A 25,188-nucleotide genomic window follows, 5' to 3' on the forward strand; every position below is an offset into this window, starting at 1 on the left:
GCCTGCAAACATTCTGAGAGGTTTGCTTCTCGTAAGCAGCCAAACCGGGTCCCATGCAATGTTGACAGCAATCCAAAAGAGACAAAACATGTGGGTCACCCTAGCTAATTTAATGGGGCAAGACTCCATGTGGCTGAGCCTGGCCACGCCAGGGGACCCATTTCGCACCTGCTTAATCGGGGTCCCATATTTTAACCCGCAAGACTTCCGAGGGATGCTAGACAACAGCTCCTTGATAGGGAACGCCATAAACAATGGCAAGTGTTCAGGGCTGATCGGACTCAAGCCTGCACAGCAGTGTGCCTGCTGGCAAGGTGCATTCTTGAAAAGCATCAATGTCACCATGGGGACACCAGAAGAGTTAGATCTACTGGCTTCCACAAACCAAACTGGGGATGGTTACATGACATTCGAGCCTCCCATTACCAGTCAATTAAATGTTAATAAGCGCCTTTGGGCCACTGTTGACCCTCTTGCAGACTGGTTTCTGAGAAACCACGAGTCCGAAACAATGTACCACCAAATCAACCTCACGGGTCAAGCCCCAAAACGCCTCCCCAGTGGTACGTTCTTAATATGCAGGGACCGCGCGTGGAATAGGATTCCTGCCAGCCCACATGGGGGACCGTGCTACTTAGGGAAACTCACCCTGTTCCATCCAAGTCTGCATCAACTCTTAAATATCACCCACCGCACTAAAACCAGGGTGCGGCGTTCAATCCATGAGCTCAAATGTAAAAGAAATGAAGAGCCCATCTTTTGGAGTCGTAGTACAATTTGGCTAGCATCTATGTTTTTACCTGGTGCTTCAGCAGCCAGGGCTCACACAATTTTACATAAACTTGCTTGCTGGGCGAGGGATGAGCTAAACATAACTTTGCAGATGCTTGACAAGCTAAGCGCAGATGTTACTAGTGTTAGGCATGAAGTATTACAAAATAGGGCAGCCATTGATTTTCTACTATTAGCCCACGGCCACAGCTGTGAAGATTTCCAAGGCATGTGCTGTATGAATCTTTCTGACCACTCTGTCTCAATTCACAAGCACCTCTCTGACCTCCAGAGAGGCCTACACAACCTTTGGGAGACAGACGACCCTATTGGAGATTGGCTTAAGGGTCTGGGTATCACCGGATGGCTGCGTACCTTGGTAGTAGAAGGCTGTTGATTGCTATTTGTAGTTATATTAGGCTTAATAGTATTTTGGTGTATTTTTTCTTGCCTTAAAGCGGGGCTGCGAAAGATCATCGACCAGGCCTGGGTTGCCCAAAAAGAAAACGGGGGATGTGTAGAGGGATTCCTTTTGGAACAGGGGCATATGATACCCCAGGAGAGTCTGGGCAGTCTGGGCACCTCAGGGCTGCTGCAGAAGAACCCCTGAAGGGGCTTCAGGCTGCAGATAGGCCAGAGAGACACCTGGCAGCAGGCAGCCTTGAACAGCCTTGGGAAAAGTTATACACTGGTTGGCTCTCCTGCTGCTTAGTGGCTGTCCCGTGGGAATAGGGCGTGAATCTTTGTAAAGTAGATATAAGTGAGTGTAAGTAAACAATAAAGGAAGCACGATGCTCAAATCATATCGGTGTTCGTATCATGACTTTGGCCGGCTCCCCTGCGCTCGGAACCCCCACCCCCCCCCGCTAAACCTGGTGCCTGAACAGGGACCCGAGTGATTCTTGCACTTAATGCAGGTTTGCTTGAATGTGGTAAGACTCCGAATCATCATATCGGTGGTGGAGCCTGGGGAGCCAGAGCGGGTGGTCTCAAAGCCAACTGAAGCCGGAGACCAGGTCTCAAAGCTGACTGAAGCCGGAGACCAGGTCTCAAAGCCAAGTGAAGCCGGAGACCGTAGCTCGTGCGTCCGAGCGAGCTCCCACAGGTGAGGAGCTATGGAGTATGAGGCTGGAACTTGCCTCCTAGCCAGCATCCTTTCTAAGAGAGGTGAGACTGTAAAGGATCGTGATCTTAATGCTCACGTTATGTGGGCCCGGGAACATGGATTTTTGAGATACATTTCGCTCTTGTTTTCGACCGAAGCGTGGTGGGAAGTTGGGAACGAATTGTGGCTGTCCACGATTGAGGGTGGAAAAGAAGGTAAAGAAGCTAAAGCTCTTGGATTAACTTGGAGAGCAGTGACTAACTCTCGCAGAGATGAAAGCAGATAGGACAGTGGCCACGGTGGCCATGGAGGCTTTAGGGGGTAGCGGCTCCGGAAAGGAAGGTGACGTGGGTCTTATGGAGCGGTGGCCATGGAGGCTTTAGGGGGTAGCGGCTCCGGAAAGGAAGGTGACGTGGGTCTTATGGAGCAGCGGCCGGAGGCCAGGGCGAAGTCCAGGGTTGAGCGATTCTTTGGGCTGACCGTGGGCAGACTGATTAAGGGAACAACAGCACCCGTGCATTCCCTGCGGGAGTTGCTGGATGCGGCGGGAAAAGAAGTTACCCCTCCAATGTCTGAGGGAGAAATGGCTGCAAAGGCAGAAGTGCAGGCTCCAGACTCAGGGGGCAGGGCACAGGCGAGCAGAGGAGAAACGAGCGGTCCTAGCTCCCGGCTGAAAGCAGCGGTGCGCCACCCCCCTCTGCAGGGCAGTGGATCATTGTCCGACGGGGAAGCAGCCTCTATGGCTTTGTCGCCCGCAGAGCCAGAGCCAGCCAGGGGTCAGCCCCAAGAGGAAGAGAACAACTGAGAGATGATGCATGAAGTAATCAAGAAACTTGTTGAAGTGTCTACACAGCAGGACGCACTGGAGTCTAAGGCTTGTGAAACCACACCATCAGCACCGTGGTGTCCCATGGCCCCACCGGTCAAGATAGCCACCAGAACTCCTACGTTCCCGTTGGGAGAACCGGGCACAGTGCCTACGGTCCCTCCCTTCCCACAAAGAGGGGTGCAGCCATCGCCTCCATCAGCCCCAATGGTGAGGACTGACCCAGTGCCAGATGTCCTGTATCCTAATGATTGCATCAGCATCACACAATTGTTGTTAACCCCTTCACAGTTCCTGCTCTGGGAGCTAATGTTAGAAAGCGGGTGGTACACGTGCCTGCTTTGTGCGGACCGTGATCGAAGGCGGAACAAAGAAGGGGAGTTGCATAAATTCTTGGGTATAGCACCAGACAGAGGTAGAGTGGGGAATTGTTTTTTGACTGTCTTGAGACAAGGGCATTGGCGGACATCTTCGATCAGCTGTCTGCCCATTTAGATCGAGTGAAGGCAGTATGGAGTGTGGCAGTGTTAGGGTGAGAGAGTAGCACACAGGTTTGTGTCCCGCGGCAGCATGTGGTGGCCCCCGAGCGCTGGGAAGTGACAAAGCAGCGCTGGGCCTGCAAACATTCTGAGAGGTTTGCTTCTCGTAAGCAGCCAAACCGGGTCCCATGCAATGTTGACAGCAATCCAAAAGAGACAAAACATGTGGGTCACCCTAGCTAATTTAATGGGGCAAGACTCCATGTGGCTGAGCCTGGCCACGCCAGGGGACCCATTTCGCACCTGCTTAATCGGGGTCCCATATTTTAACCCGCAAGACTTCCGAGGGATGCTAGACAACAGCTCCTTGATAGGGAACGCCATAAACAATGGCAAGTGTTCAGGGCTGATCGGACTCAAGCCTGCACAGCAGTGTGCCTGCTGGCAAGGTGCATTCTTGAAAAGCATCAATGTCACCATGGGGACACCAGAAGAGTTAGATCTACTGGCTTCCACAAACCAAACTGGGGATGGTTACATGACATTCGAGCCTCCCATTACCAGTCAATTAAATGTTAATAAGCGCCTTTGGGCCACTGTTGACCCTCTTGCAGACTGGTTTCTGAGAAACCACGAGTCCGAAACAATGTACCACCAAATCAACCTCACGGGTCAAGCCCCAAAACGCCTCCCCAGTGGTACGTTCTTAATATGCAGGGACCGCGCGTGGAATAGGATTCCTGCCAGCCCACATGGGGGACCGTGCTACTTAGGGAAACTCACCCTGTTCCATCCAAGTCTGCATCAACTCTTAAATATCACCCACCGCACTAAAACCAGGGTGCGGCGTTCAATCCATGAGCTCAAATGTAAAAGAAATGAAGAGCCCATCTTTTGGAGTCGTAGTACAATTTGGCTAGCATCTATGTTTTTACCTGGTGCTTCAGCAGCCAGGGCTCACACAATTTTACATAAACTTGCTTGCTGGGCGAGGGATGAGCTAAACATAACTTTGCAGATGCTTGACAAGCTAAGCGCAGATGTTACTAGTGTTAGGCATGAAGTATTACAAAATAGGGCAGCCATTGATTTTCTACTATTAGCCCACGGCCACAGCTGTGAAGATTTCCAAGGCATGTGCTGTATGAATCTTTCTGACCACTCTGTCTCAATTCACAAGCACCTCTCTGACCTCCAGAGAGGCCTACACAACCTTTGGGAGACAGACGACCCTATTGGAGATTGGCTTAAGGGTCTGGGTATCACCGGATGGCTGCGTACCTTGGTAGTAGAAGGCTGTTGATTGCTATTTGTAGTTATATTAGGCTTAATAGTATTTTGGTGTATTTTTTCTTGCCTTAAAGCGGGGCTGCGAAAGATCATCGACCAGGCCTGGGTTGCCCAAAAAGAAAACGGGGGATGTGTAGAGGGATTCCTTTTGGAACAGGGGCATATGATACCCCAGGAGAGTCTGGGCAGTCTGGGCACCTCAGGGCTGCTGCAGAAGCACCCCTGAAGGGCCCTCAGGCTGCAGATAGGCCAGAAAGACACCTGGCAGCAGGCAGCCTTGAACAGCCTTGGGAAAAGTTATATATTGGTCGACTCCCCCGCTGCTTAGAGGCTGTCCCGTGGGAATAGGGCATGAATCTTTGTAAAGTAGATATAAGTGAGTGTAAGTAAACAATAAAGGAAGCACGATGCTCAAATCGTATCGGTGTTCATATCATGACTTTGGCCGGCTCCCCTGCGCTCGGACCCCCCCCCCCACTCAGCTAAAAAGGCAAACTGGCAGCATAGAGGAAAACCAATTTGGGCTACTGATGAGTGGAAAGGCATTGCCACTCGGGTAGAGAAGCTACCTGTGACAGTTCACCACGTAGATGCTCATGTCCCCAAGAGTCGGGCTAATGAAGAACATAGTAACAACAAACAGGTAGATCAGGCTGCGAAAATAGAGGTGTCCCAGATAGACTTGGATTGGAAACACAAAGGAGAGTTGTTCTTAGCTGGATGGGCCCATGATGCCTTATGTCATCAGGGCAGAGATGCCATCTATAAGTGGGCATGAGATCGAGGGGTGGATCTAACCATGGACAGTATCTCCCAGGTTATTCATGATTGTGAGACATGTGCTGTGATCAAGCAGGTCAAGCAGGTGAAGCCCCTATGGTATGGTGGGTGATGGTCCAAATACAAGTATGGAGAGGCCTGGCAGATTGATTACATCACACTGCCTCAAACACGCCAAGGCAAGCGCTATGTGCTCACAATGGTAGAAGCCACCACAGGATGGCTGGAGACCTACCCTGTGCCTCATACTACTGCCCAGAACACCATCCTGGGCCTTGAAAGGCATGTCCTTTGGAGGCATGGCACCCCTGAGAGAATTGAGTCTGACAATGGGACTCATTTCAAGAACGGCCTTATAAATACCTGGGCTAGAGAACATGGCATTGAGTGGGTGTACCACATCCCTTACCATGCATCAGCAGCTGGGAAGGTTGAGCGGTGTAATGGATTGCTTAAAACCACCTTGAAAGCACTGGGTGGGGGGACTTTCAAAAACTGGGAGGTGCATTTAGCAAGAGCCTCCTGGTTAGTTAACACCCGAGGCTCCACCAGCCAAGCAGGCCCTGCCCAATCTGAACCCCTACAAACAACAGACGGAGATAAGGTTCCAGTGGTACACGAGAGGTATGCTTGGAAAAACTGTTTGGGTTAATTCTGCCTCGAGAAAACACAAACCTACCCCTGGGGTTGTTTTTGCTCAGGGACCAGGTTGCACCTCGTGGGTGATGCAAAAGGAGGGAGAGACCTGATGCATACCTCAAGGGGACCTTGTTTTAGGGTGAACTACCCATGGCTCTGTACTTGTATCGGTATCTGCACGTATATATGTATATAATTCAGGTGATGCATGTATGTATATGGTTAAAAGGGTTAAGTTTCATGTAACATGTTAGTATGGGAAAAATTCAGGGTGGATAATGTTGGGGTTTGAGGAGTTCTCCTGTTTTCTTTTTATCTTAAAGAATTTTCCCCATACATGTTGCCAGGGGGACAAATTACTGGGTGCTTAAGAAAAACAAAAGACCTGGCCACAGAAGAAGGGGTCCATCTGGCTACTCTCTTTCACCTGGTCTTCTAGGCTGTGAGTTCCCAGCATTTGGACGGAGAGGGAGGCTGGAAGGAATTCGTCAGCATGGCAGGCTTCTGCTTTTTTGGCTGCCTTCCTTCTACCGGAGAAACTCCGGAATTCCCAAGCCCGCCTTTCCCTGCCCTGCTGGGAGCCGGGCTGCGGCTGCCCTGCTCCCGCTGTTGCTTCGAGCCTTTGCTACTCTGTAGCCACACATGTCCTGCCTGCAGAGACCGCCGCGGGCTTCCCACCACAGCTCCGGAGTTCGATACATCTCATCTGCCACCCGGGATTTGTGCTCATCGCTGCTGTTCCAGCCTGCTGTTCCCAAGGGTCCAGCCAGACACTGGGATCGGCTGCCTAGGGGTTTGTGAAGCCTTTGTTCCATCCCTTCCCGGGATCCCAAGCCACCATTGCTGTGTGCTCCCCGAGCTTGCTCCGGAGCTCCCCCTGCAGCTGCGGGGGAACCATCACACCTGCCCTGCTCACCAGGAGCCGCCAGCACCCCTGCCGGCTGCGACTGTAACTGCACCAAAGGTGAAAGGGCCTGACAGCCGAGAAGGCTGGCACTGAGTTTGTGATTCTGTTTGCTGTTACTGCCATAGATATTGTTGTTTGTTTGCCTTGTTATACACATACACACACATATATATATAAAATAGTAAAGAACTGTTATTCCTATTCCTCATATCTTTGCCTGAAAGCCCCCTTAATTTCAAAATTATAATAATTTGGAGGGAAGGGGGTTGCAATTTTTTTTTTATTTCAAGGGAGACTCCTGCCTTCCTTGGCAGACACCTGTCCTTCAAACCAAGACACCTAGTTATCCCCAGAAAGGGAACTGCCAGCCTGAGAGGGACAGGCCATCCTTAACCCTGCTGCCATAGACGAGGGATAGCATTTTCTCTGCAAGGCAGAACAGAGGTGGTATAAGGACAGGGCAAGAATGGTGTTGGTGGGCAGATAGCTCTTAAGCGGGACAGAGGACCTGAGAAGGGGCTACCCCCACTTCCCAGGGGCTTACACATTCTACCACAGCAGGTGGTCTTTTTCCCCATTGCTATGCACTAGTCTCCCTCTCATGGATAGTCACATCCTTCTACCATTTTGAGACAAGACTCTTGCATGTCTCCCCTCTCCCCTTAAATCTAGCCAGGTTGATGAAGTCCTTCTAGGTCTGCCAAGCTTTGGGGCTGAAACTCACATTGCTCAGGCCCCACATAACTCCTGCCACAGGGGAGGTTTCCCTCTTCAGTGTGGCTCAGCCCCAAAAGCCTGGGGCACCCTTCTTAACATTTAAACTTTGCAGAAATCCTCAGTTCCTGCACCCTCTCCAGGTCAATAGCACATGATCACTCTGTGCGTCTTATGGCCATTGTCTCAAACAGGCTCTCCCCTTCAGTTCACAGCTGGGTCATATCCAGCATGCCACACTGCTCCTGTGTGCATGATGAGACCAGACCCAGGGCTTCTCTCATATAAAACACTGAAGTACAGCAGTACAGTTCAGAGAAGGGAAAATAAACCAAGGAGCAAGGCAGCAACCTGTAACCAGAAAGGAAGGATAAGAACTATGATCAGAACCCAACTACAGAGTATGAGGCAAAACAAGGAGCAGGCTAGCAGCAGAGAACCATGCCTGTCATTAGAACCCCAAAGGTATGTATGAAATATTGCAGGGGAAGGGGGAAAATCTCTCCACAGAGCCTGATTAACAGTGTTGCAGCATCCCCTTTCCTAATAGTGGGATCATGCTGCACCACAAACTTCAGAGACAGCCCAAGAGCCCCCTTGTACCTACCTTCAGGCAGGGCAGATAGAACCAGGATTACAGAAATCCTTTGCTGCAGAGAAACCAAAGCAGCAGGAGACCCGACAGCTCAGGGCCAGCATCAGAGAAGCAAGAGATACCTGCTACCAGGCTTAGTTGTTGCTTCCTGCCAAATTGAAGCAGGGAAGAGACAGACTGCCAAACCAATTTCTTCTGTTAACTTGGGCTAAGAGACATAACAATGAAGGGCAACCTCGAACACACCAGGGAAGCATGCATACAGATGGGCTCCACCAGACTGAGGAGTGCTCAGATAGCATGTGAGACATGGAGTTTACAAGGACAGCACAAACTACAGTGCACCAGTCACACACAAAGGAGTGTTGTGGGATTTTTATTGTTTTTTATCATTTTTGTGGGATTTTTTTTATACAGGCTAGCATTGTATTCTTTACTAAAGCTGCTGATTCTGCCACATAAACTAGAACAGAAATTTCTCAGAAATTAAGTCAGTTCCCCTCCTTGTTAATTCACTGTTTGCCTCCCAACTGAACACCACTCTGGATTTGTGTTTGCAGAAAATATTCCCTGTACAAAGTCTGGTGTGCAGCTACACTGTTCTGACTGAAGAATGAAGAAGCTAAGAGTTCACTGAACATTGGATTTTTTTGCTGTACAATGTGGCCTGATGTGGAGCTGGTCCACTAAGCTGAGAATTAACCGTAGAGATCATCATCATTGTCTTCGCTGTACACATTGCCCCCGCTGCCACCTCCTGTGCCTTGGCTCGGACCGGCACCGCCCTGGTTGCCTGACGGGAACCTGCATGCAGCAGTGCAGGACAGGAGAGAAGAGATGTTGTTCAAAAGCCTCCTTGCAGCTCAGCACCATCCCCTCCCTCCGCGCCAAACCCCAGTGACAAGTAGGACGGGCAGGAGGAATGGGATGAAACCTTACAGCAGATCATGCAAAAGGCTTATATGACTACTGGCTGTCACTTGTCCTGGGTAACCCAAAATATTATTGTATTCTATATCTATCTGTGTCCAAAGATTGTTACTGTCTCTTTAAAACCCTGCAGCCAGAAATGGAACTGTGGGGCTGAGGGATGCCTGGGCTTTTTAAGGTCAAGGCATGAAAGGCAGAGCTCTCTCTTGCCTCTACTGGCAACAGTAGCAACATGAGAAGCTGCATTTCACAATCAAAAACTGTTTCAGAGTGAATTTTGCCAGTTGGGGTTGGGCCACCATTCTTTGGTGCTCAGAAGTCAGTTTTTTTTCTCCCCCATCCATCAGAACAGGGACCTGAGACAGCAGCACCAACACCAGCGGCTGGGAGGCTGCAGTGCTGACACTGGCTGGATCTAGCTGGCCAAGGAAGAGGCAGAGAGAGAGAGGGAGAGAGAGGGAGGGAGAGAGAGAGAGAGAGAGAGAAAGCCTGCTGAGCCACCATGAGAGCCTATATCAGCTCCCCGGCAGTATTGACTCTTTTTGGACAGAAAGTTTTCCCAGGTTTTGTTTTCCCCTGCTCCTGTTGTTTGTTTGGGGGGGGGGAGGGAGCTTTGGAACTGTGGAGGCTTGTCTGCCATGTTGATTCCTTTGTCCTCTCTCTCAAACACATGGCCCAGAGAGAGGACTCTCTGCCATGAGACAATTAAGGGGACCTCCTCTCCATTTATGGGTGGAGGTTAAACCATTTTGCCTTTGTTTCCCCACATGTGGTCATCTGTAGAGGGCACCATCTTCAGGGGGGTTACTCCACCATTTTGAGTTTCTTCCTGGGGACTCTGTGAGATTTAGCAACTTTGTAACTAGTGTTTATCACTGTTATTTTTTGCCTGTTGCTGTTTTGTTTTTTTAGTAAACTGTTATTTTTTCACTTATATCTACTCATATTCATCTCTCCTTATTGGTAGAAAGGGATTATTTAAAGCTATAAGGGGAGGTAACTCATTTTAGTGTCCCCCTTAAATTGTCTTAAACCAAGAAACTTGTGTTAAAGGAAAAAGAGTTGTTAGACTTCAGGAGCACTAACAGAGCAGCTACAACCAACCTGCAGCACAGCCTACACCTGCCACACACTCAGCTTGCTGCTGTACATGCTAGGGAGAATGGGAAAACGCAGTGGAAGAGGGAATTTGTTACCCAGAATCCAGCAGAAAGATGCCTCAATACTCTGTTCTGGGGTTAACTGAGCCACACTGCCCTTCCCATGGTTACCTGAAGCTGCCAAAGCCACGGCTCTGCTGTAGGGTCTGTGCAAACATCTCATATTTCCTGATGTCGTTGTCACTGACAGAGCGGCGAGCAAAGCGCATGGCCTCCTCAAAGTGATCCCTGCGGATCTCGGGAACTGGGTCGTCCTCCTCCACCTCCTGCAGCAGGACAAAGGGACCAGGTGAGCTGCACGCCCAAGCTCTGTGGCCCAACAGCCACCCACAACCTCCCGCTAGATCAGGAGGTTCCAACACCTACCAAAGTTGGAGCTAGAGAGAGACACTGTGGCAGACTAAGTCAGGGCTGCAGAGCAGGGGCCAGCCTTCTGAGCAATGCTGACAGTGAGGTACCTCAGGAGGGCCTCATGCTCCCATTCCATGCTCTGTGCTGAGACCCCACTCATCCCCACCTGAGGATTATGAAGAGGAATGCATCCTGCCTCACCCACAGGCAGAGGTGGGCTGCCTGTGTCATAAATGGGGAAAGCTGGGAGTATCCCACTCACCATGGCAGAAGGGTTGGTCTGCCTCTCACGCTCTCGCCTGATCTCACTCTCAATGGATTCGCGGATGGCCAGTTTGCAGGCACGCTGGCAAATTTCTGTCAGGTCAGCCCCCGAAAAGCCATTGGTCATCTTAGCTAGGAAATCCAGGTCAACATCCTAGTGGAAAAAAAACCCAAACAAAACAAAAACAACAACAAAACAAACAAAAAACAACCCCCAAGAGAGGCCTGTCCTTCATACCTTACACCCTCAGGTGACAAAAAAGTGTCTTTAGATCTCATGGTATAAAGGTGCTGCCTTAACTTTGGCCAATTTTGAAAAGATGAACCGTTAAGGTTCTTGGTTTTGGGAAAAGTTAACCACATATAAAGGCAGGCCATACTCCCCACACACCCAGCAAGACCCTGGGAAGCAACTGTAAATCACAGAATGGTTTGGGTTGGAAGGGACCTCAAAGATCATCTAGTTCCAACCCCCCTGCCATGGGCAGGGACACCTTCCACTAGACTAGGCTTCTCAAAGCCCTATCCAGTCTGGCCTTGAACACTTCCAGGGATGGGGCATCCACAACTTCTCTCAGCAACCTGTGCCAGGGCCTCACCACCCTCACAGTAAAAGATTTCTTCCCAGTATCCCATCTAACCCTGCCCTCTGTCAGTGTGAAGCCATTTACCCTTGTCCCATCACTACACACCCTGACAAAGAATCCCTCCCCATCTTTCCTGTCAGCCCCCTTTAGGTACTGGAAGGCTGCAATGAAGTCTCCCCAGATCCTTCTCTTCTCCAGGCTGAACAGCCTTAGGTCTCTCAGCCTGTCTTCATAGCAGAGGGGCTCCAGCCCCCTGAGTATCTTCGTGGCCTCCTCTGGACTCACTCCAACAGGTCCATGTCCTTCCTATGCTGGGGGCCCCAGAGCTGGACACAGTACTCCAGGTGGGGTCTCACAAGAGTGGAGTAGAGGGGGAAAAATGCCTCTTCATTTTTTACCCTCAAGAAGAGGCAGGTTGTCTTGTGGATTTAGGATATGATTTACTCAGGTCTCAGCATTAGGAGTCAAATGAAACACTGTCAGACTAGAAATAAGAATGACACAGGCAGACCAAGACAACCAACCTTCTGCTCCTTCCCTTCAACTGAGGGAGTAGTACTGCAGCCTCCTTTGACGCTTTCCTTCCCAACAACACCTAAAAAGGTAAGCTTGGCATAAAATAACTTGAGCTCTCACTTGACATCTGCTTTTCTCTGATTAACTATCAGTTTCATTATTGCCTGTTTCCTAGGCAAGGAACATAGCTCTTGCAACAATTCAGTTCAGCAACAATTAACTTCAGTAGTTCCTCTTCAATTTCCATTTCCCACCTGTTTTCTACATTTACTTTTCTTTCAGAGTACAAGAATCTTTTCCATCTTGCCATAACAGGCTTTCCTATTCCCACACTGTGGGCAGAACTCCACCACGTGACAAAGACCTGCTGTGCTTGCACACCAACACCTAGCTTCATTAATACCTAGTCTCAGAGCTCAAGCCTCCCCCTACTTCTTCACTTCCATCCTTCAGAGACTGAAGGTTTCCCAGCTCTGGATTGCATGGAGCAGTCACAAGCCCTCTGCTCTATCCCCAGCTTGTGAGGAGCATGTGCAGCCTACAGCAAACCAAAGCCAGACACAGTCAAAGCACAGGTCCTACCTTGGCAACTGGTGATTTCCTCAGATTGGCCTTAAGAATTGCAACCCGGGACTTTTCATCAGGCAGGGGGATGTAGATGAGCTGATCCAGGCGGCCGGGGCGCAGGATGGCTGGGTCAATGATGTCTGGCCTGTTGGTGGCACCAATGATGAAGACATTTTTCTTGGTGGACATTCCATCCATCTCGGTTAGGATCTGGTTGATGACACGATCTGCAGCACCTCCACCGTCGCCGATATTCCCACCTCGGGCCTTGGCAATGGAGTCCAGCTCATCAAAGAAGAGCACACACGGGGCTGCTTGGCGAGCCTGCAAAAAGCAAATGGGAACAATTACTCCACGTTAATACCACTAGGTGAGGAGCACACTGACTTCACACTAAGCCTACCCTACATTTAAAGCAGCTTAGAGGAGTACACCAGAGCTCTGCTGCCACAAGGACAGCTTGGAGGAGTTGCTATAGAACCACTCCTGCCACACAAACACTTGAAAGGAATGAGGGACTTGTCTTTACAAATAAGCCATGGGCCTGCTGGAAGATAAAACTACTACTGAGAGATAAAAGAAACAATGGGAAGGATTCCACTGATTGATGAATGGAAAGAGATTTGTCTTTACAAATAAACTATAGGTCTGCTAATAAATGAAATTGGATATTGAGAGATGAAAGAAACAATGAGAAGAACCATAAGAATTAAAATAAAGGGGGGGGGGGGTTTATACATTAGAAGGGAGTCTTAGGTATTAGGCGTTTTGGGAAGTCTGTACCTCTCAAGTACCTCAGCCAATGGGGAAAGAGAGAGGGAAATGCGGTCGGGAAGTTAGGATAAATAGGAGGCTGTGCCCTCCAAAAATTTGAGAGACCCCAGGGGAAATGCCCCATGGCCTCTCCCTTTATTCGAACAAAGTAACAGGACTCCTCTGTCTCCTTTTTGGACATAAACCTCTGGTGTTTGTGGATTTATTTTCCTGACACATTCAATTAAATTCTCCTGAACAAGCAGCTGCATTTCCCCCAAACCTAAGAGGACTGTAAACCAGGCAGAAGGGTGGTAACTCCAATGCCTAGAGGAAAAGCTGGAGCCAATTTGCCCAGACCAGAACTCTCTCTCCAGGATCTGGGGACATCAATTGGTTATTTAGGCACTTGAATATCAGTAGGTAAGAAATATCAAATGAAAGGGGGAAATCCAATCTGTCTTCAGCTACCTAATATGTAGAGTTATAGAGAAAAGGGAGCTATATCCTTCTTCAAAATGCACAGCAAAAGGATGAAAGACCAGAGACACAAATGGCTGCAAAGAAAATTCCAGTTAGAAATAAGGGGGAAAAAATTCTTCTCAGTGTGAGAGCTCAAACACTAGCACAAGGCCCAGAGAGGTCAGTGATCCTCCATCCTTAGCACATGTTCAGAACACAAGGCCCTGGTTGGAGGTTAGGATTTTTCCTTTTTATTCTTTCTTTCTTTCTTTCTTTCTTTCTTTCTTTCTTTCTTTCTTTCTTTCTTTCTTTCTTTCTTTCAGGGAATTTTGTCCCATTTGTTGCTAAGAGACAATAACTACCGATACTTAAGAGAACAAAAGATGTGGCTGGGAGGAGGAGGAAGGGGAAGGGTGCAGCTGGCTACTCTCTTACCTGAGGGGTTTTCTCTTGGGAAGAGCAGAGATACCGTGGGATTTTGGCCTGGGGATGAGGGGCTAGGCTCAGCTCCTCTCTCTCTCTCTCGGGATCGGAGGGAACGGTCGAGCTACTGCTTATCGCTGCCACTGCCGAGTCCAGCCCATTACTGTTCTCTCCTACCGTGAGGCTTTTGCTCGTACGAGCGGCCATTGCACTGTGACCTTATTAATACCCTACTTCACTAGAAAGGACCCTCACCATCTACTCGGGTGCCTTAGGGGAAAACGCGGGACACCGAGCCCCTCCCCCTCTGAGGGAACCTCTCCCGGCTGCGTTCGGGAGCCCAGCTGCCGCTGCCCAACCCTGCCGTTTTTCTGCCACTGCTCTGGGTTTTTCGCAACACTGTAACCCAGCACCGTGCCTACCGGGACACCCCGCGGCTCCTGCTACAACTGCGAAGTTTCTGATACATTTTGTTTGCTACCCCGGGTCTGCTCGCTTCTGCTGTTCCAGCTTGCTGCTTCCGAGGTTCCTGCTACAGCTCATTTCGCTATCCGGAGTGGCACCGGGACTGACTGCCCTCGCGTGAGTTTGTAAAAGAAATCCCTTTTCCATCTCTTCCGCCAGCTGTGCCCGCCATTACCCACGTGAGAGAGACAGCTGAGCTCGTGCCACAGCACCCCTTGCAGCCGCGGGGGATTTATCGCACCTGCCCTGCCGGGAGTCAACAGTGCCCCTGCCGGCTGTGACCGTAACTACACCAAAGGGGAAAGTGCTTGACAGACGAGAGAAGGCTGTTACTGAATTTCTGGTTTTGTTTGTTGTTGCTGCCGTTGTTGTTGTTTGTTTGCCTTGTTATACATACTAGTAAAGAACTGTTATCCTTTTTCTCATATCTTTGCCTGAAAGCCCCTTAATTTCAAAGTTGTGGGTCATATTTTCCATTCCAAGGGAGGTTCCCACCTTCCTTGGTAGACACCTGTCTTTCAAACCAAGACAGCTCTGAGCAATCTGATTGAATTTCCAAGCTACCTCCCTGCTCTGGACAGACAGCTGGACCAGATAGCCTCTGAGGTTCCCTCTCAATCTAAATTTTTCTCTCTCACTCTCTTTCCAACTTTGCTCTTTCAGCACCTTCCCTGACCACAGGAGTGAGGATTCCCAAGATAATCCATGCAGATAACCTCCTGGGACAGGAGGTCACACTATCTATGGGGAAACTGGGCAGTGGAAGTGAGCTCCTTTGCAAGCCATATATATTGCAAGAATAGAATAGAATAGAATAGAATAATTTCAGTTTGAAGTGACCTACAATGATCATTTAGTCCAACTGCAGAAAAAGAACCCATAGCATGCTTTAAAAATCTGTAGAAGGTGATGGCTAATGAGGTGTTGAAATAAGTTTTCAGGGATGCAAAGAACATCTATGCCATCCTAATGCTAGCCTCACTGCTAAGACACTGGGGCATTTATAATCCTGTAGCAACAGATACAAATTGCAGTAGGAGAAAGCCATCTAAATACCTATACTGCCAAAGATAATTCATACCCTAACATCAGAAAAGCAGCCTCTGCTCTTAGTGCAAGCAGGGAAAACAAAACACAAACAAGAACCAGACCAGTAAGACAGGTGCAGTAGAGGGTTTGGGAATACCTCAGCACAAACATAGCACAAGTGGAAGAAACACTTACTTTGTCAAAGATCTCACGCACGTTGGCTTCAGACTCACCAAACCACATGGTGAGCAATTCCGGCCCCTTAATGGAAATGAAGTTTGCCTGGCATTCATTAGCAATGGCTTTGGCCAGGAGTGTCTTACCACAACCAGGTGGCCCATAGAACAGAACCCCTTTTGATGGGGTCATGCCAAATTTGAGGAATTTGTCTGGGTGTTCCACAGGATACTGAAAGAGAACAAAACAAACAAATAAAAACCTCTCATGATGAGCCAGAACAGGACTATATCTTAGAATCACATAATTTTTTGGGTTGGAAGGGACCTTCAAAAATCATCTAGTCCATGGGCAGGGATGCCTTCCACTAGACCAGTTTTGTTTCTGCTCCTACCAGAAGCACTACCTGAGATGACTTGTGCAAAGCATTTGACACTGTCCCACATGACATCCTGGTCTCTAAACTAGAAAGATGGGGATTTGATGGGTAGACCACTCAGTGGATAAGGAATTGGCTAGATGGTCACACTCAAAGAGTGTGGTCAATAGCTCAATGTCCAAGTGGAGACCAGTGAAAAGCAGTGTCTTCAGGGATCAGTGTTGGGACCAGCACTATTTAATATCTGTGTCAGTGACATGGACAGTGGGATTGAGTGTACCCTCAGCAAGTTTGCCAATGATACTGAGCTGTGTGGTGCGGTCAACACGCTGGAGGGAAGGAATGGCATCCAGAGGGACCTGTACAGGCTTGAGAGGTGGGTCTGTATGAACCTCATGAAGTTCAACAAGGCCAAGTGCAAGGTCCTGCACCTGGGTCAGGGCAATCCCAAGAACAAGTACAGGCTGGACAGAGAATAGATTGAGAGCAGCCCTGCTGAGAAGGACTTGGGGGTGGTGGTTGATGAGAAGCTCAACATGAGCCGGCAATCTGCACTCACAGCCCAGAAACCAACTGTGTCCTGGGCTGCATCAAAGCACGGCTAGCAGGTTGAGGGAGCAAACAGCTCTTGTGCAGGAACATCCTGCAGCAGAGCAGGAGATTGCAGCAAACAGTGAGTTTTCTAAAGCCAGGGTAACCCCAGGAGAGCATCAAGACCCATGTGGAGCTTGCACAAGAGCAGCTGACTCAGCATGGGCAGGGCCAGGAGTGATGGCAGTTGATTTAAGCTCAGTCTAACTGTCACTCATAAGAGGTGAACAGCTCAGGTGCAGGAGCCCCCAGGGAGCACGAGTGACCAGCACCACAGCAAACAGAGGGGGCAAACAGGACATGGCATGTCAGCCAAGGTGGGGCGCAGCAGTTTGCACTGCAGTTGACAAGGAAGGGCTCCTCTCTATAGGAGGGCCAACATAGCAGCAGTACCAGAGAGCAGCAAATAGGAGCAGCAGTTAATGCCAAGGGGCAAAGGAAGCCCCTTCTTTCTCAGTCTTAGTAGCACGAGCTCCCAATGTTATGGTGATGACACACCATAGAGCTCATTCCCCAGTGGCTGTTGGAGTTGCTGCACCAGTGATAGACCTTCTGACAGTAGATGTAGCTCTGCAGGCCTCTGGTTGTAAGGAGTGCCTGATGCCTGTCTGGGAAGCTGAGGCTGAGTCATCTCCTCTGCAGGTGTGTCCCTGTCAAAGACCTATGTCACCAGGTCAAAGAGTTACGTGAGGAAGTAAGCAGACTGCACAGCATTCATGAAGATGAGAAAGAGATAGGATATTGTCAGAGACCCTACAGACTCAGGAGCCTCAGCCCCTCTATACATCAGAGATGCACACAGGCTCTGCACCATGTCTCAAGAAATCAAAAGTCAAAAGAAGGCTGGAAACTAACCACTCTGTACAAGGAGGAATGCTCTTGTTCCTCCTGAAGACTTGCCATTAACAAACAGGTTTGGTGCCCTCCAAGCCAAAGAGGAGCTGGGTAAGGCTTCAAGCAAAGCAGTAATATATCTTAGTTTTGAGATCTTGCAGGGAAAAAGAAGCTTGGAAAGCAGCTGAAAAGAAGCTGTTTGTCAGACTCCAGAGACAAGGACTACGAGCCTTCTAAGGTATGGCCGGATGGTGTCAGTTATGGATTGACAATTATGGGGTACTGGCAAAACCCTTGTATGATCCTCCACCAAAAAACACTTAGTATGGACTCCTGAGAGTCAGAGGGCCTTTGAAGCCCTAAAAGAACCTTAATGACAACCCCTGCATTGGGACTCTCACATTCAAACCAAACCATTTGAGTTATTTGGGCATGAAGGGAGGCACCTGGCACTAGGGGGACTGGTGCAGCATTTGGGGTCATAGAGGCAGCCTGTCCAAACAATTGGACAATGTGAGTAAAGGATGACCCAGATACCTGAGAGTGGTGGTAGCTGCAGAGAAACACAAAAGCTGATATGTCCCACATGGTAATAGCTGGTTTGGAACAAAAAGGAGGATATTGGATATCACCAGCAGGATGCTGAAATACCAGGTTGCCCTATTGGAGCAAGACAATGTTGAGCTGCTTAAGGTAATGACTACTTTAAACCCAGCCATGTTTCTCCAGGCTTCAGAAGAAGCCCAGAGACCTTTGTACCATGACTGCCTGGTAGCCATTGGACAAATGTGTTCTGGCAAACTGGATCTCAAGAGCAATCCCATCCAGGACCCAGAACTGGACCTATACACCGGTGGGAGCTGCATGGTATTAAACAGAAAATGGGCAGCTGGGTATGCAGAGGGAACCTCGACCCAGGTAATAGAAGCCCAGGCTTTACCTTTTAACACATCAGCACAAAAAGCAGAATTAATGACCTTACGAGTGCTAGAAATCACTGAAGGAAAAAGGGCAAACATATGAACCGATTTAAAATATGTTTTTGAATAATACACACCTATGAAACCATATGGAAGAAAAAGGAACTGTTATCGGCACAGAGGGGCTCCTATTAGGTACAAAGAAGAAATCAGTCAACTACTACAAAGTGTGCAAAAGCCGGAAGAAGTGGCCATGATGCCCTTGTAAACCCATCAGTTTGGAGACTCCTCAGTTAACACAGGGAATCAATTAGCTGACAAAACAACTAAAGAGGTTGCTGAAAAAGGAATCCTTGCACTACTACCTAGCAAAAAGCTGAATGTCTGGGAACAAAACTCAAATTATAGTAATCAGGACAGGCAGTTATCCCCATCATTAGAAGCTACGGGGAATCCCAGCAGGTGATTGGCAACCTCATGTGGGCAGGTAATTGTACCTCTACAATTAATGTATAAGATAACAGAACTAAAACATCAGGAAACGCATTAGGTAATAAAGAATATGGTAATTACTTTATCAAGGAATATAGTAAGCAGAATGATGACAGAAATTAATAGATTGGTTGTTGAAAAATGTGTGATTTGTTTTGCAAAATACTCCCAAGGATGGAAGAAGGCCGCCTCCGGGGTTGTAAAATAGGAGAATTCACTAGGTGATTATTGGCAAATTGATCGTGCAGAACTGCCCAGGAAGAATGGGGACCGGTACATTTTGGTATTGGTAGATGCTTTTTCTGGATGGCCAGAAGCTTTCCCATGTTGCACCAACAAGGCTAGAGAAGTCTCAAAAGTTTTGCTGAAATTAATATTTAATAGCACTGGAACTAACTCTTTTAAGTCTTAAAAGGTACATCATTGTCAATAGATCATTTGGGCTAGGCTTGCCTGTACATCCTTTCCAACCAGGAAATACAGTGTGCATCAGAACCTGGAATTTTGGACCAATCCAGGAGAAGTGGAAGGGACTGTATCCAGCCCTCCTGGTAACCTACACTGTGCTCAAGGTAAAAGGAATCAAACCCTGGGTTCATTACATGTGGGTAAAACCAACAACCACACATTAAACACAGCAGAAACAAGACTGACTAACACCATGGAGGTTTTTTTTATATATATCCTATTGTTTCAGGTATAGAATATGATGTTCTAGGGGGATACTATTTATTGGACCTAGATAAAGATAAATAATTGTATATTTATAATAATAATAGAAATTATGATCTTAAATTCTGGGAAGGGTAATATGGTTCTAAAGTCAGATTACAGAATGTAACTTCTATAACAGCTTGTTTACCAATACCAACCTTTGCAGAAAATCCAGTTTTGTGGGGAGCTTTAGTCAGCAATTTGACAAAAATCTGGGAACACATGTGAGAAGGATACGAAAACTATAGTGGAATGGATATAAAAATCCATCTTTACTTCCTCAAACATTTACCTTTAGGAACAGACTAGCTATACATAAATTGACTCTGCAAATGGAAGCTTTAGCAAATACAACTCAATTGGGGTTTGCTGAAATAAATGAACAATTGCAAGGCAAGGCTAAAATGACCTTACAAAACAGATTTGCTTTAGATCTGTTGCTACTACATGGAGTATGTGGATACTTGAATTTAAACAACAATAATTGTTGTGTGCACATTCTGAATGTGACTGCTAAATTGGATGATCAGATAGAGAGGATAAAATCAGTTGCTGCATCTAGCAGAGAATTAAGAACAAAATTAGAAAGTAACTGGTTAAATAAAATATTTAAAGGATTTGGATTTTCTCTGGTTGGTTGGTCTGCCTCACTTTTGCAAAGCATAATTGTTATCATAGTAATAATTGTGATTATGATGCTTGCTTTAAGTTGCATAAAAAACATGATTGCTAATGCAACGCAATGAACTTATATGATGTTATTAAAAATCAAAGTGAGGCTTATAAAGGCTTGAAAAGATAAGCTTCACAAGCCTCAAAGGGGGGAATGTTACCAGATGATAAATTGTCTACACCTGCTGAGCTAACACAATGCTTGTTCTCCAAAACCCACTGGCCTATGGAACTGCACAATGCCCATTGTGTAAGGAGAACTGGAAGTTCACCAGCCCCAGTGCCTTGACAACTCAACCAGGTCAGGTGTTACATTGGGGTCCCCAACCACTAGGGACCACCAAAGAGACCCCCAGGACAGAAGAACACATGCATAAAGGGGAAAGAAAATATGTTAATGATTTCAGGGAAATTATTATCGTATGCATGTTTATTCTGGAACAATCAATGAATATGTATGTAAAATACAGTATATAAACAGAAACTGTCCTGTACTCAGCATGCACAACTTTAGGAGGAGCTTATCCCTTCATGCATCCGGCCAAATAAAGAACGCCTGCTTCTTAATGCTACATTGGTGTTAAGGAGTTTTTTATTTTACCAAATTTTTGGTAACAGAATGATGTGCTGCTTGACCTCATACTAACAAACAGGGAAGGCCTTTTTGGAGATGTAAAGGTTGGGGGCAGCCTTGGCTGTAGTGACCATGAGATTGTGGAGTTCAGTATTGGGCGAGGAGGAAGCAGGGCAGCAAGTAAGATTGTAACCATGGACTTCAGGAGAGCTAACTTTAGCCTCTTCAGGGATCTTCTTGGAAGAGTCCCATGGGAATAAGTCCTGCAGAGGAGTCCAAGAGACTTGGTCAATATTCAAGCACCACTTCCTCCCAGCTCAAGAATGGTACATCCCAATGAGCAAGAAATCAGGCAAAGGGGACCCAAGCAAAAGCAGGAAACACACAGGAGATGGAAGCAGGGTCAGGCCACTTGGAATGAATATAAAGAGGTTGTCAGAGTAAGTAGAAATGAGACAAGGTATGGGGAATTATAAGATAGAATTGGGTTGTGAGCTGTAAAACCTGCCTGCAGAGGCACATGGCAGAACAAAGGAGCACATGGCGGCACACAGAGGCTTGTCTCCACCAGACCCTGGGGGGAGGAGGTGTCACACAGCAGACTCCTACCGGGAGCTGACAGACGCATGAACAGCGAATGATCATCCCATAAAAGGACATTTAGGAAGTGTGTTGCTGATGTGGCAACACAGGATAAGTCACGCCATATAAGGAAACACTGTGCCTTGGAAAAGTGTATAAAACCAGCTCATTCCTTTGAATAAACGATTCAGATTCCCTGCCGGTCTGGGTCCGTGATTCAATCACCGACAACAAGGAAGGCCAAGGCCCACCTGGAAGTAAAGCTGGCCAAGGATGTCAAGGACAACAAGAAGGGCTTCTTCCAATACATCAGTAACAAAAGGAAAACTAAGGATAATGTGGGACCATTATATAATGAAGAGGGGACCCTGGTGACAGAGGAAGCAGAGAAGGCAGAGTTACTGAACACCTTCTTTGCATCAGTCTTCACTGGCAATACCAGCCCTCAGGGATCTCTGACCCAGGAGACCAGGGTAAAGGAATGTTGGAAGGACAACTTTCCCTTGGTCGAGGAGGGTTGGGTCAGAGAACACCTAAACAAACTTGACATCCACAAGTCCATGGGCCCTGACAGGATGTATCCACGAGTGCTAAGAGAGCTGATAGACACCATAATGAGGCCACTCATGATCATCTTTGAAAGGTCGTGGTGATCAGGAGAGATGCCTGAGGACTAGAAGAAAGCAAATGTCACCCTGGTCTTCAAAAGGGGAAAGAAGGAGGACCCAGGGAACTACCAGCCAGTCCACCTCACCTCAATCCCTGGAAAGGTGATGGAGTGCCTCATTCTGGAGGCCATCTCTATCCACGTGGATGACAAGAAGGTGATCAGGAGTAGTCAGCATGGATTCACTAAAAGGAAATCATGCTTGACTGACCTGATTGCCTTCTACAATGAAACAACTACATGGATGGATGAGGGGAGAGCAGTGGATATTGTCTACCTGGACTTCAGCAAGGCTTTCAGCACTGTCTCTCACAGCATCCTCATAGGCAAACTCAGGAAGTGTGGACTGGATGAGTGGACAGAGAGGCACATGGAGAACTGGCTAAATGGCAGATCCCAGACGGTCATAATCAGGGGCACAGGGTCTAGTTAGAGGCCTGTCACTAGTGGCGTCCCCCAAGGTTCAATACTGGGCCCAGTATTGTTTAAATTGTTCACCAATAACTTGGATGAAGGGGTAGATGCCTCCTTAGCAAGTTCGCTGACAACACAAAGCTGGGAGGAATGGCCAATACCCCAGAGTGCTGTGCAGGCATTCAGAAGGACCTCGACTGATGCCTGGAGAAGCTACCTGAAAACAGAGGCTAGACAAGAATAAGAGAATAAAAGTAGGTATTGAAGAGCCTTCAAAGGTACACCCTGGGCAGTCAAAAGGCTACAAGGGGCTCCACCCAAGATGAATGCTGGGTCATGGGTTCTTCACATTTTTATAAGTTTGGCCCATTTGCATATCAGGGTTAATTCTCCAATTATAACTTTAGTTAATGATGTAATTACCCCAAGTTTACCCCTCCTTTTCAAAGGCTTTTAGTTTACACATTTTGGGGCCTGGGACAATCAAGGTGCCCTTGAAGAGCAAACCTAGAGAGGCTTTGTTATGTCTAACCAGCATGAGAGAACAGTAGTTAACAGGCCACACGAAACTTCAGAGTTACACACTAGGCAGTACAGGATTTGAAAAATATAAAAGTTAAAACCTAAGGCATCACGACAGGTTGGAGAGATGGGCAGAGAAGAACTGTCTGAAGTTCAACAAAGGCAAACGCAGGGGCCTCCACCTGGGGAAGAATAACCTCAGGCACCGGTACAGGCTGGGGGTGACCTGCTAGAAAGCAGCTCTGCAGAGAAGGACCTGGGGGTCCTGGCAGACAACAAGCTGTCCATGAGCCAGCAGTGCCCTTGTGGCCAAGAAGGCTAATGGGATCCTGGGGTGCATTAGGAAAAGCATTGCCAATAGGTCAAGGGAGGTGGTCCTGCCTTTCTACTCAGCCCTGGTGAGGCTGCATCTGGAGTGCTGTGTCCCATTCTGGGCTCCTCAGTACAAGAGTCATGAAGCTTCTGGAGCGGGTCCAGTGGAGGGTAACAAAGATGATTAAGGGACTGGAGCATCTCTCTTATGAGGGAAGGCTGAAGGAGCTGGGCCTGTTCAGCCTCAAGAAGAGACAACTGAGAGGGGACCTCATCCATGTGTATCTGTATCTGAAGAGAGGATCATCAAGAGGATGGACCAGGCTCTTCTCGGTGGTGCCAAGCAATAGGATGAGAGGCAACGGGCAGAAACTGATGCACAGGAAGTTTCATCTGAACATGAGGAAGAACTTCTTTACTGTGCAGGTGACTGAGCATTGGAACAGATTGGCCAGAGAGGTTGTGGAGTCTCCCTCACTGGAGATATTCAAGAACCATCTGAATGCAATTCTGTGCCATGTGCTCTGGCATAACCCTGCTTGAGCAGGGGGGTTGGACCTAATGATCCACTGCAGTCTCTTCTAATCTCAACCATTCTGTGACTCTGCCCCCTTGCTCTGCTCTTGTGTGACCCTACCTGGAGTACTGCATCCAGTTCTAGGGCCCTCAAAATAAGAAGGATGTAGACCTGCTGATGCAAGCCCAGCAGGGAGCTGATCAGAGGGCTGGAGCACCTCTCCTATGAAGAGAGGCTGAGAGAGTTGGGGCTGTTCAGCCTGGAAAAGGTTATGGGGAGATCTTAGAGCAGCCTTCCGGTACCTAAAGGGTGCCTACAAGAAAGCCAGAGAGGGACTTCTTACAAGTACACGTAGTGATAAGACAAGGGGGAATGGCTTCAAACTGAAAGAGGGTAGATTTAGATTGGATATTGGGAAAAAATTCTTTACTGTGAGGGTGGTAAAGCACTGGCATAGGTTGCTCAGAGAAGTTGTGGATGTCCCATCCCTGGAAGTATCCAAGGCCAGGCAGGATGGGGCTCTGAGCAACCTGGTCTAGTGGAAGGTGTCCCTGCCCATGTGTATTGGGTTTGCATGGCCCGGTTTTGGTAGCAGGGGGGCTACAGGGGTGGCTTCTGTGAGAAGCTGCTAGAAGCTGCTCCATGTCTGGCAGACCCAATCCCTGGTGGCTCCAAAGAGGGACACGCTGCTGGTCAAGGCTGGCCCAATTAGAAATGGTGGTAACACCTCCATGATAACATATTTAAGAAGAAAGTAAAGCTATTGCGCAGATGTAATTGCAGCCAGAGAAGAGCAGGGTGAGAATATGTGAGAAGAACAACTCTGCAGACACCAAGGTCAGTGGAGGAGGGGGAAGAGGTGCTCCAGGCACCAGAGCTGAGATTCCTCTGCATCCTGTGGGTGAAGACCATGGTGAAACAGGCTGTCCCCCTGCAGCCCATGGAGATCAATGGAGATGCAGAGATCCACCTGCAGCCCATGGAGGACACCCATGCCAGAGCAGGTGGATGCCTGAGAGGAGGCTGTGACCCCATGGGAGACCCATGGAGAGAGGAGTCCTTGCTGGAGCAGCCTGTCCTTGAAAGACTGCACCTCATGCAAGAGTGACCCATGCTACAGCAGTTTGAGGAGAACTGTTGCCCATGGGATGGACTCATGTTGGAGAAGTTCATGAAGAACTGTCTCCCGTGGCGAGGGACCCCACGGT

General features: G+C 48.3%; 1 protein-coding gene across 2 annotated transcripts in view; it reads right to left on the reverse strand.

Moving 5' to 3' along the window:
* Nucleotides 1–8,466: 8,466 nt before the first annotated feature.
* LOC138102792 (transitional endoplasmic reticulum ATPase) overlaps nucleotides 8,467–25,188 on the reverse strand; it is a 39,192-nt gene continuing 22,470 nt past the window's right edge. For both annotated transcript variants that reach the window (XM_069000562.1, XM_069000563.1), the window contains 5 exons: nucleotides 15,809–16,021; nucleotides 12,497–12,805; nucleotides 10,810–10,965; nucleotides 10,308–10,462; nucleotides 8,467–8,910 (listed from right to left, as the gene is read on the reverse strand). In XM_069000562.1, coding sequence (XP_068856663.1) covers nucleotides 8,805–8,910; nucleotides 10,308–10,462; nucleotides 10,810–10,965; nucleotides 12,497–12,805; nucleotides 15,809–16,021 — 939 coding nt within the window. In that variant the 3' untranslated portion in view covers nucleotides 8,467–8,804. The remainder of the gene's footprint in view (nucleotides 8,911–10,307; nucleotides 10,463–10,809; nucleotides 10,966–12,496; nucleotides 12,806–15,808; nucleotides 16,022–25,188) is intronic.

The sequence above is a fragment of the Aphelocoma coerulescens genome (genome assembly GCF_041296385.1).
Source record: "Aphelocoma coerulescens isolate FSJ_1873_10779 chromosome W unlocalized genomic scaffold, UR_Acoe_1.0 ChrW_unloc_scaf_1, whole genome shotgun sequence".
Classification (NCBI taxonomy): domain Eukaryota; kingdom Metazoa; phylum Chordata; class Aves; order Passeriformes; family Corvidae; genus Aphelocoma; species Aphelocoma coerulescens.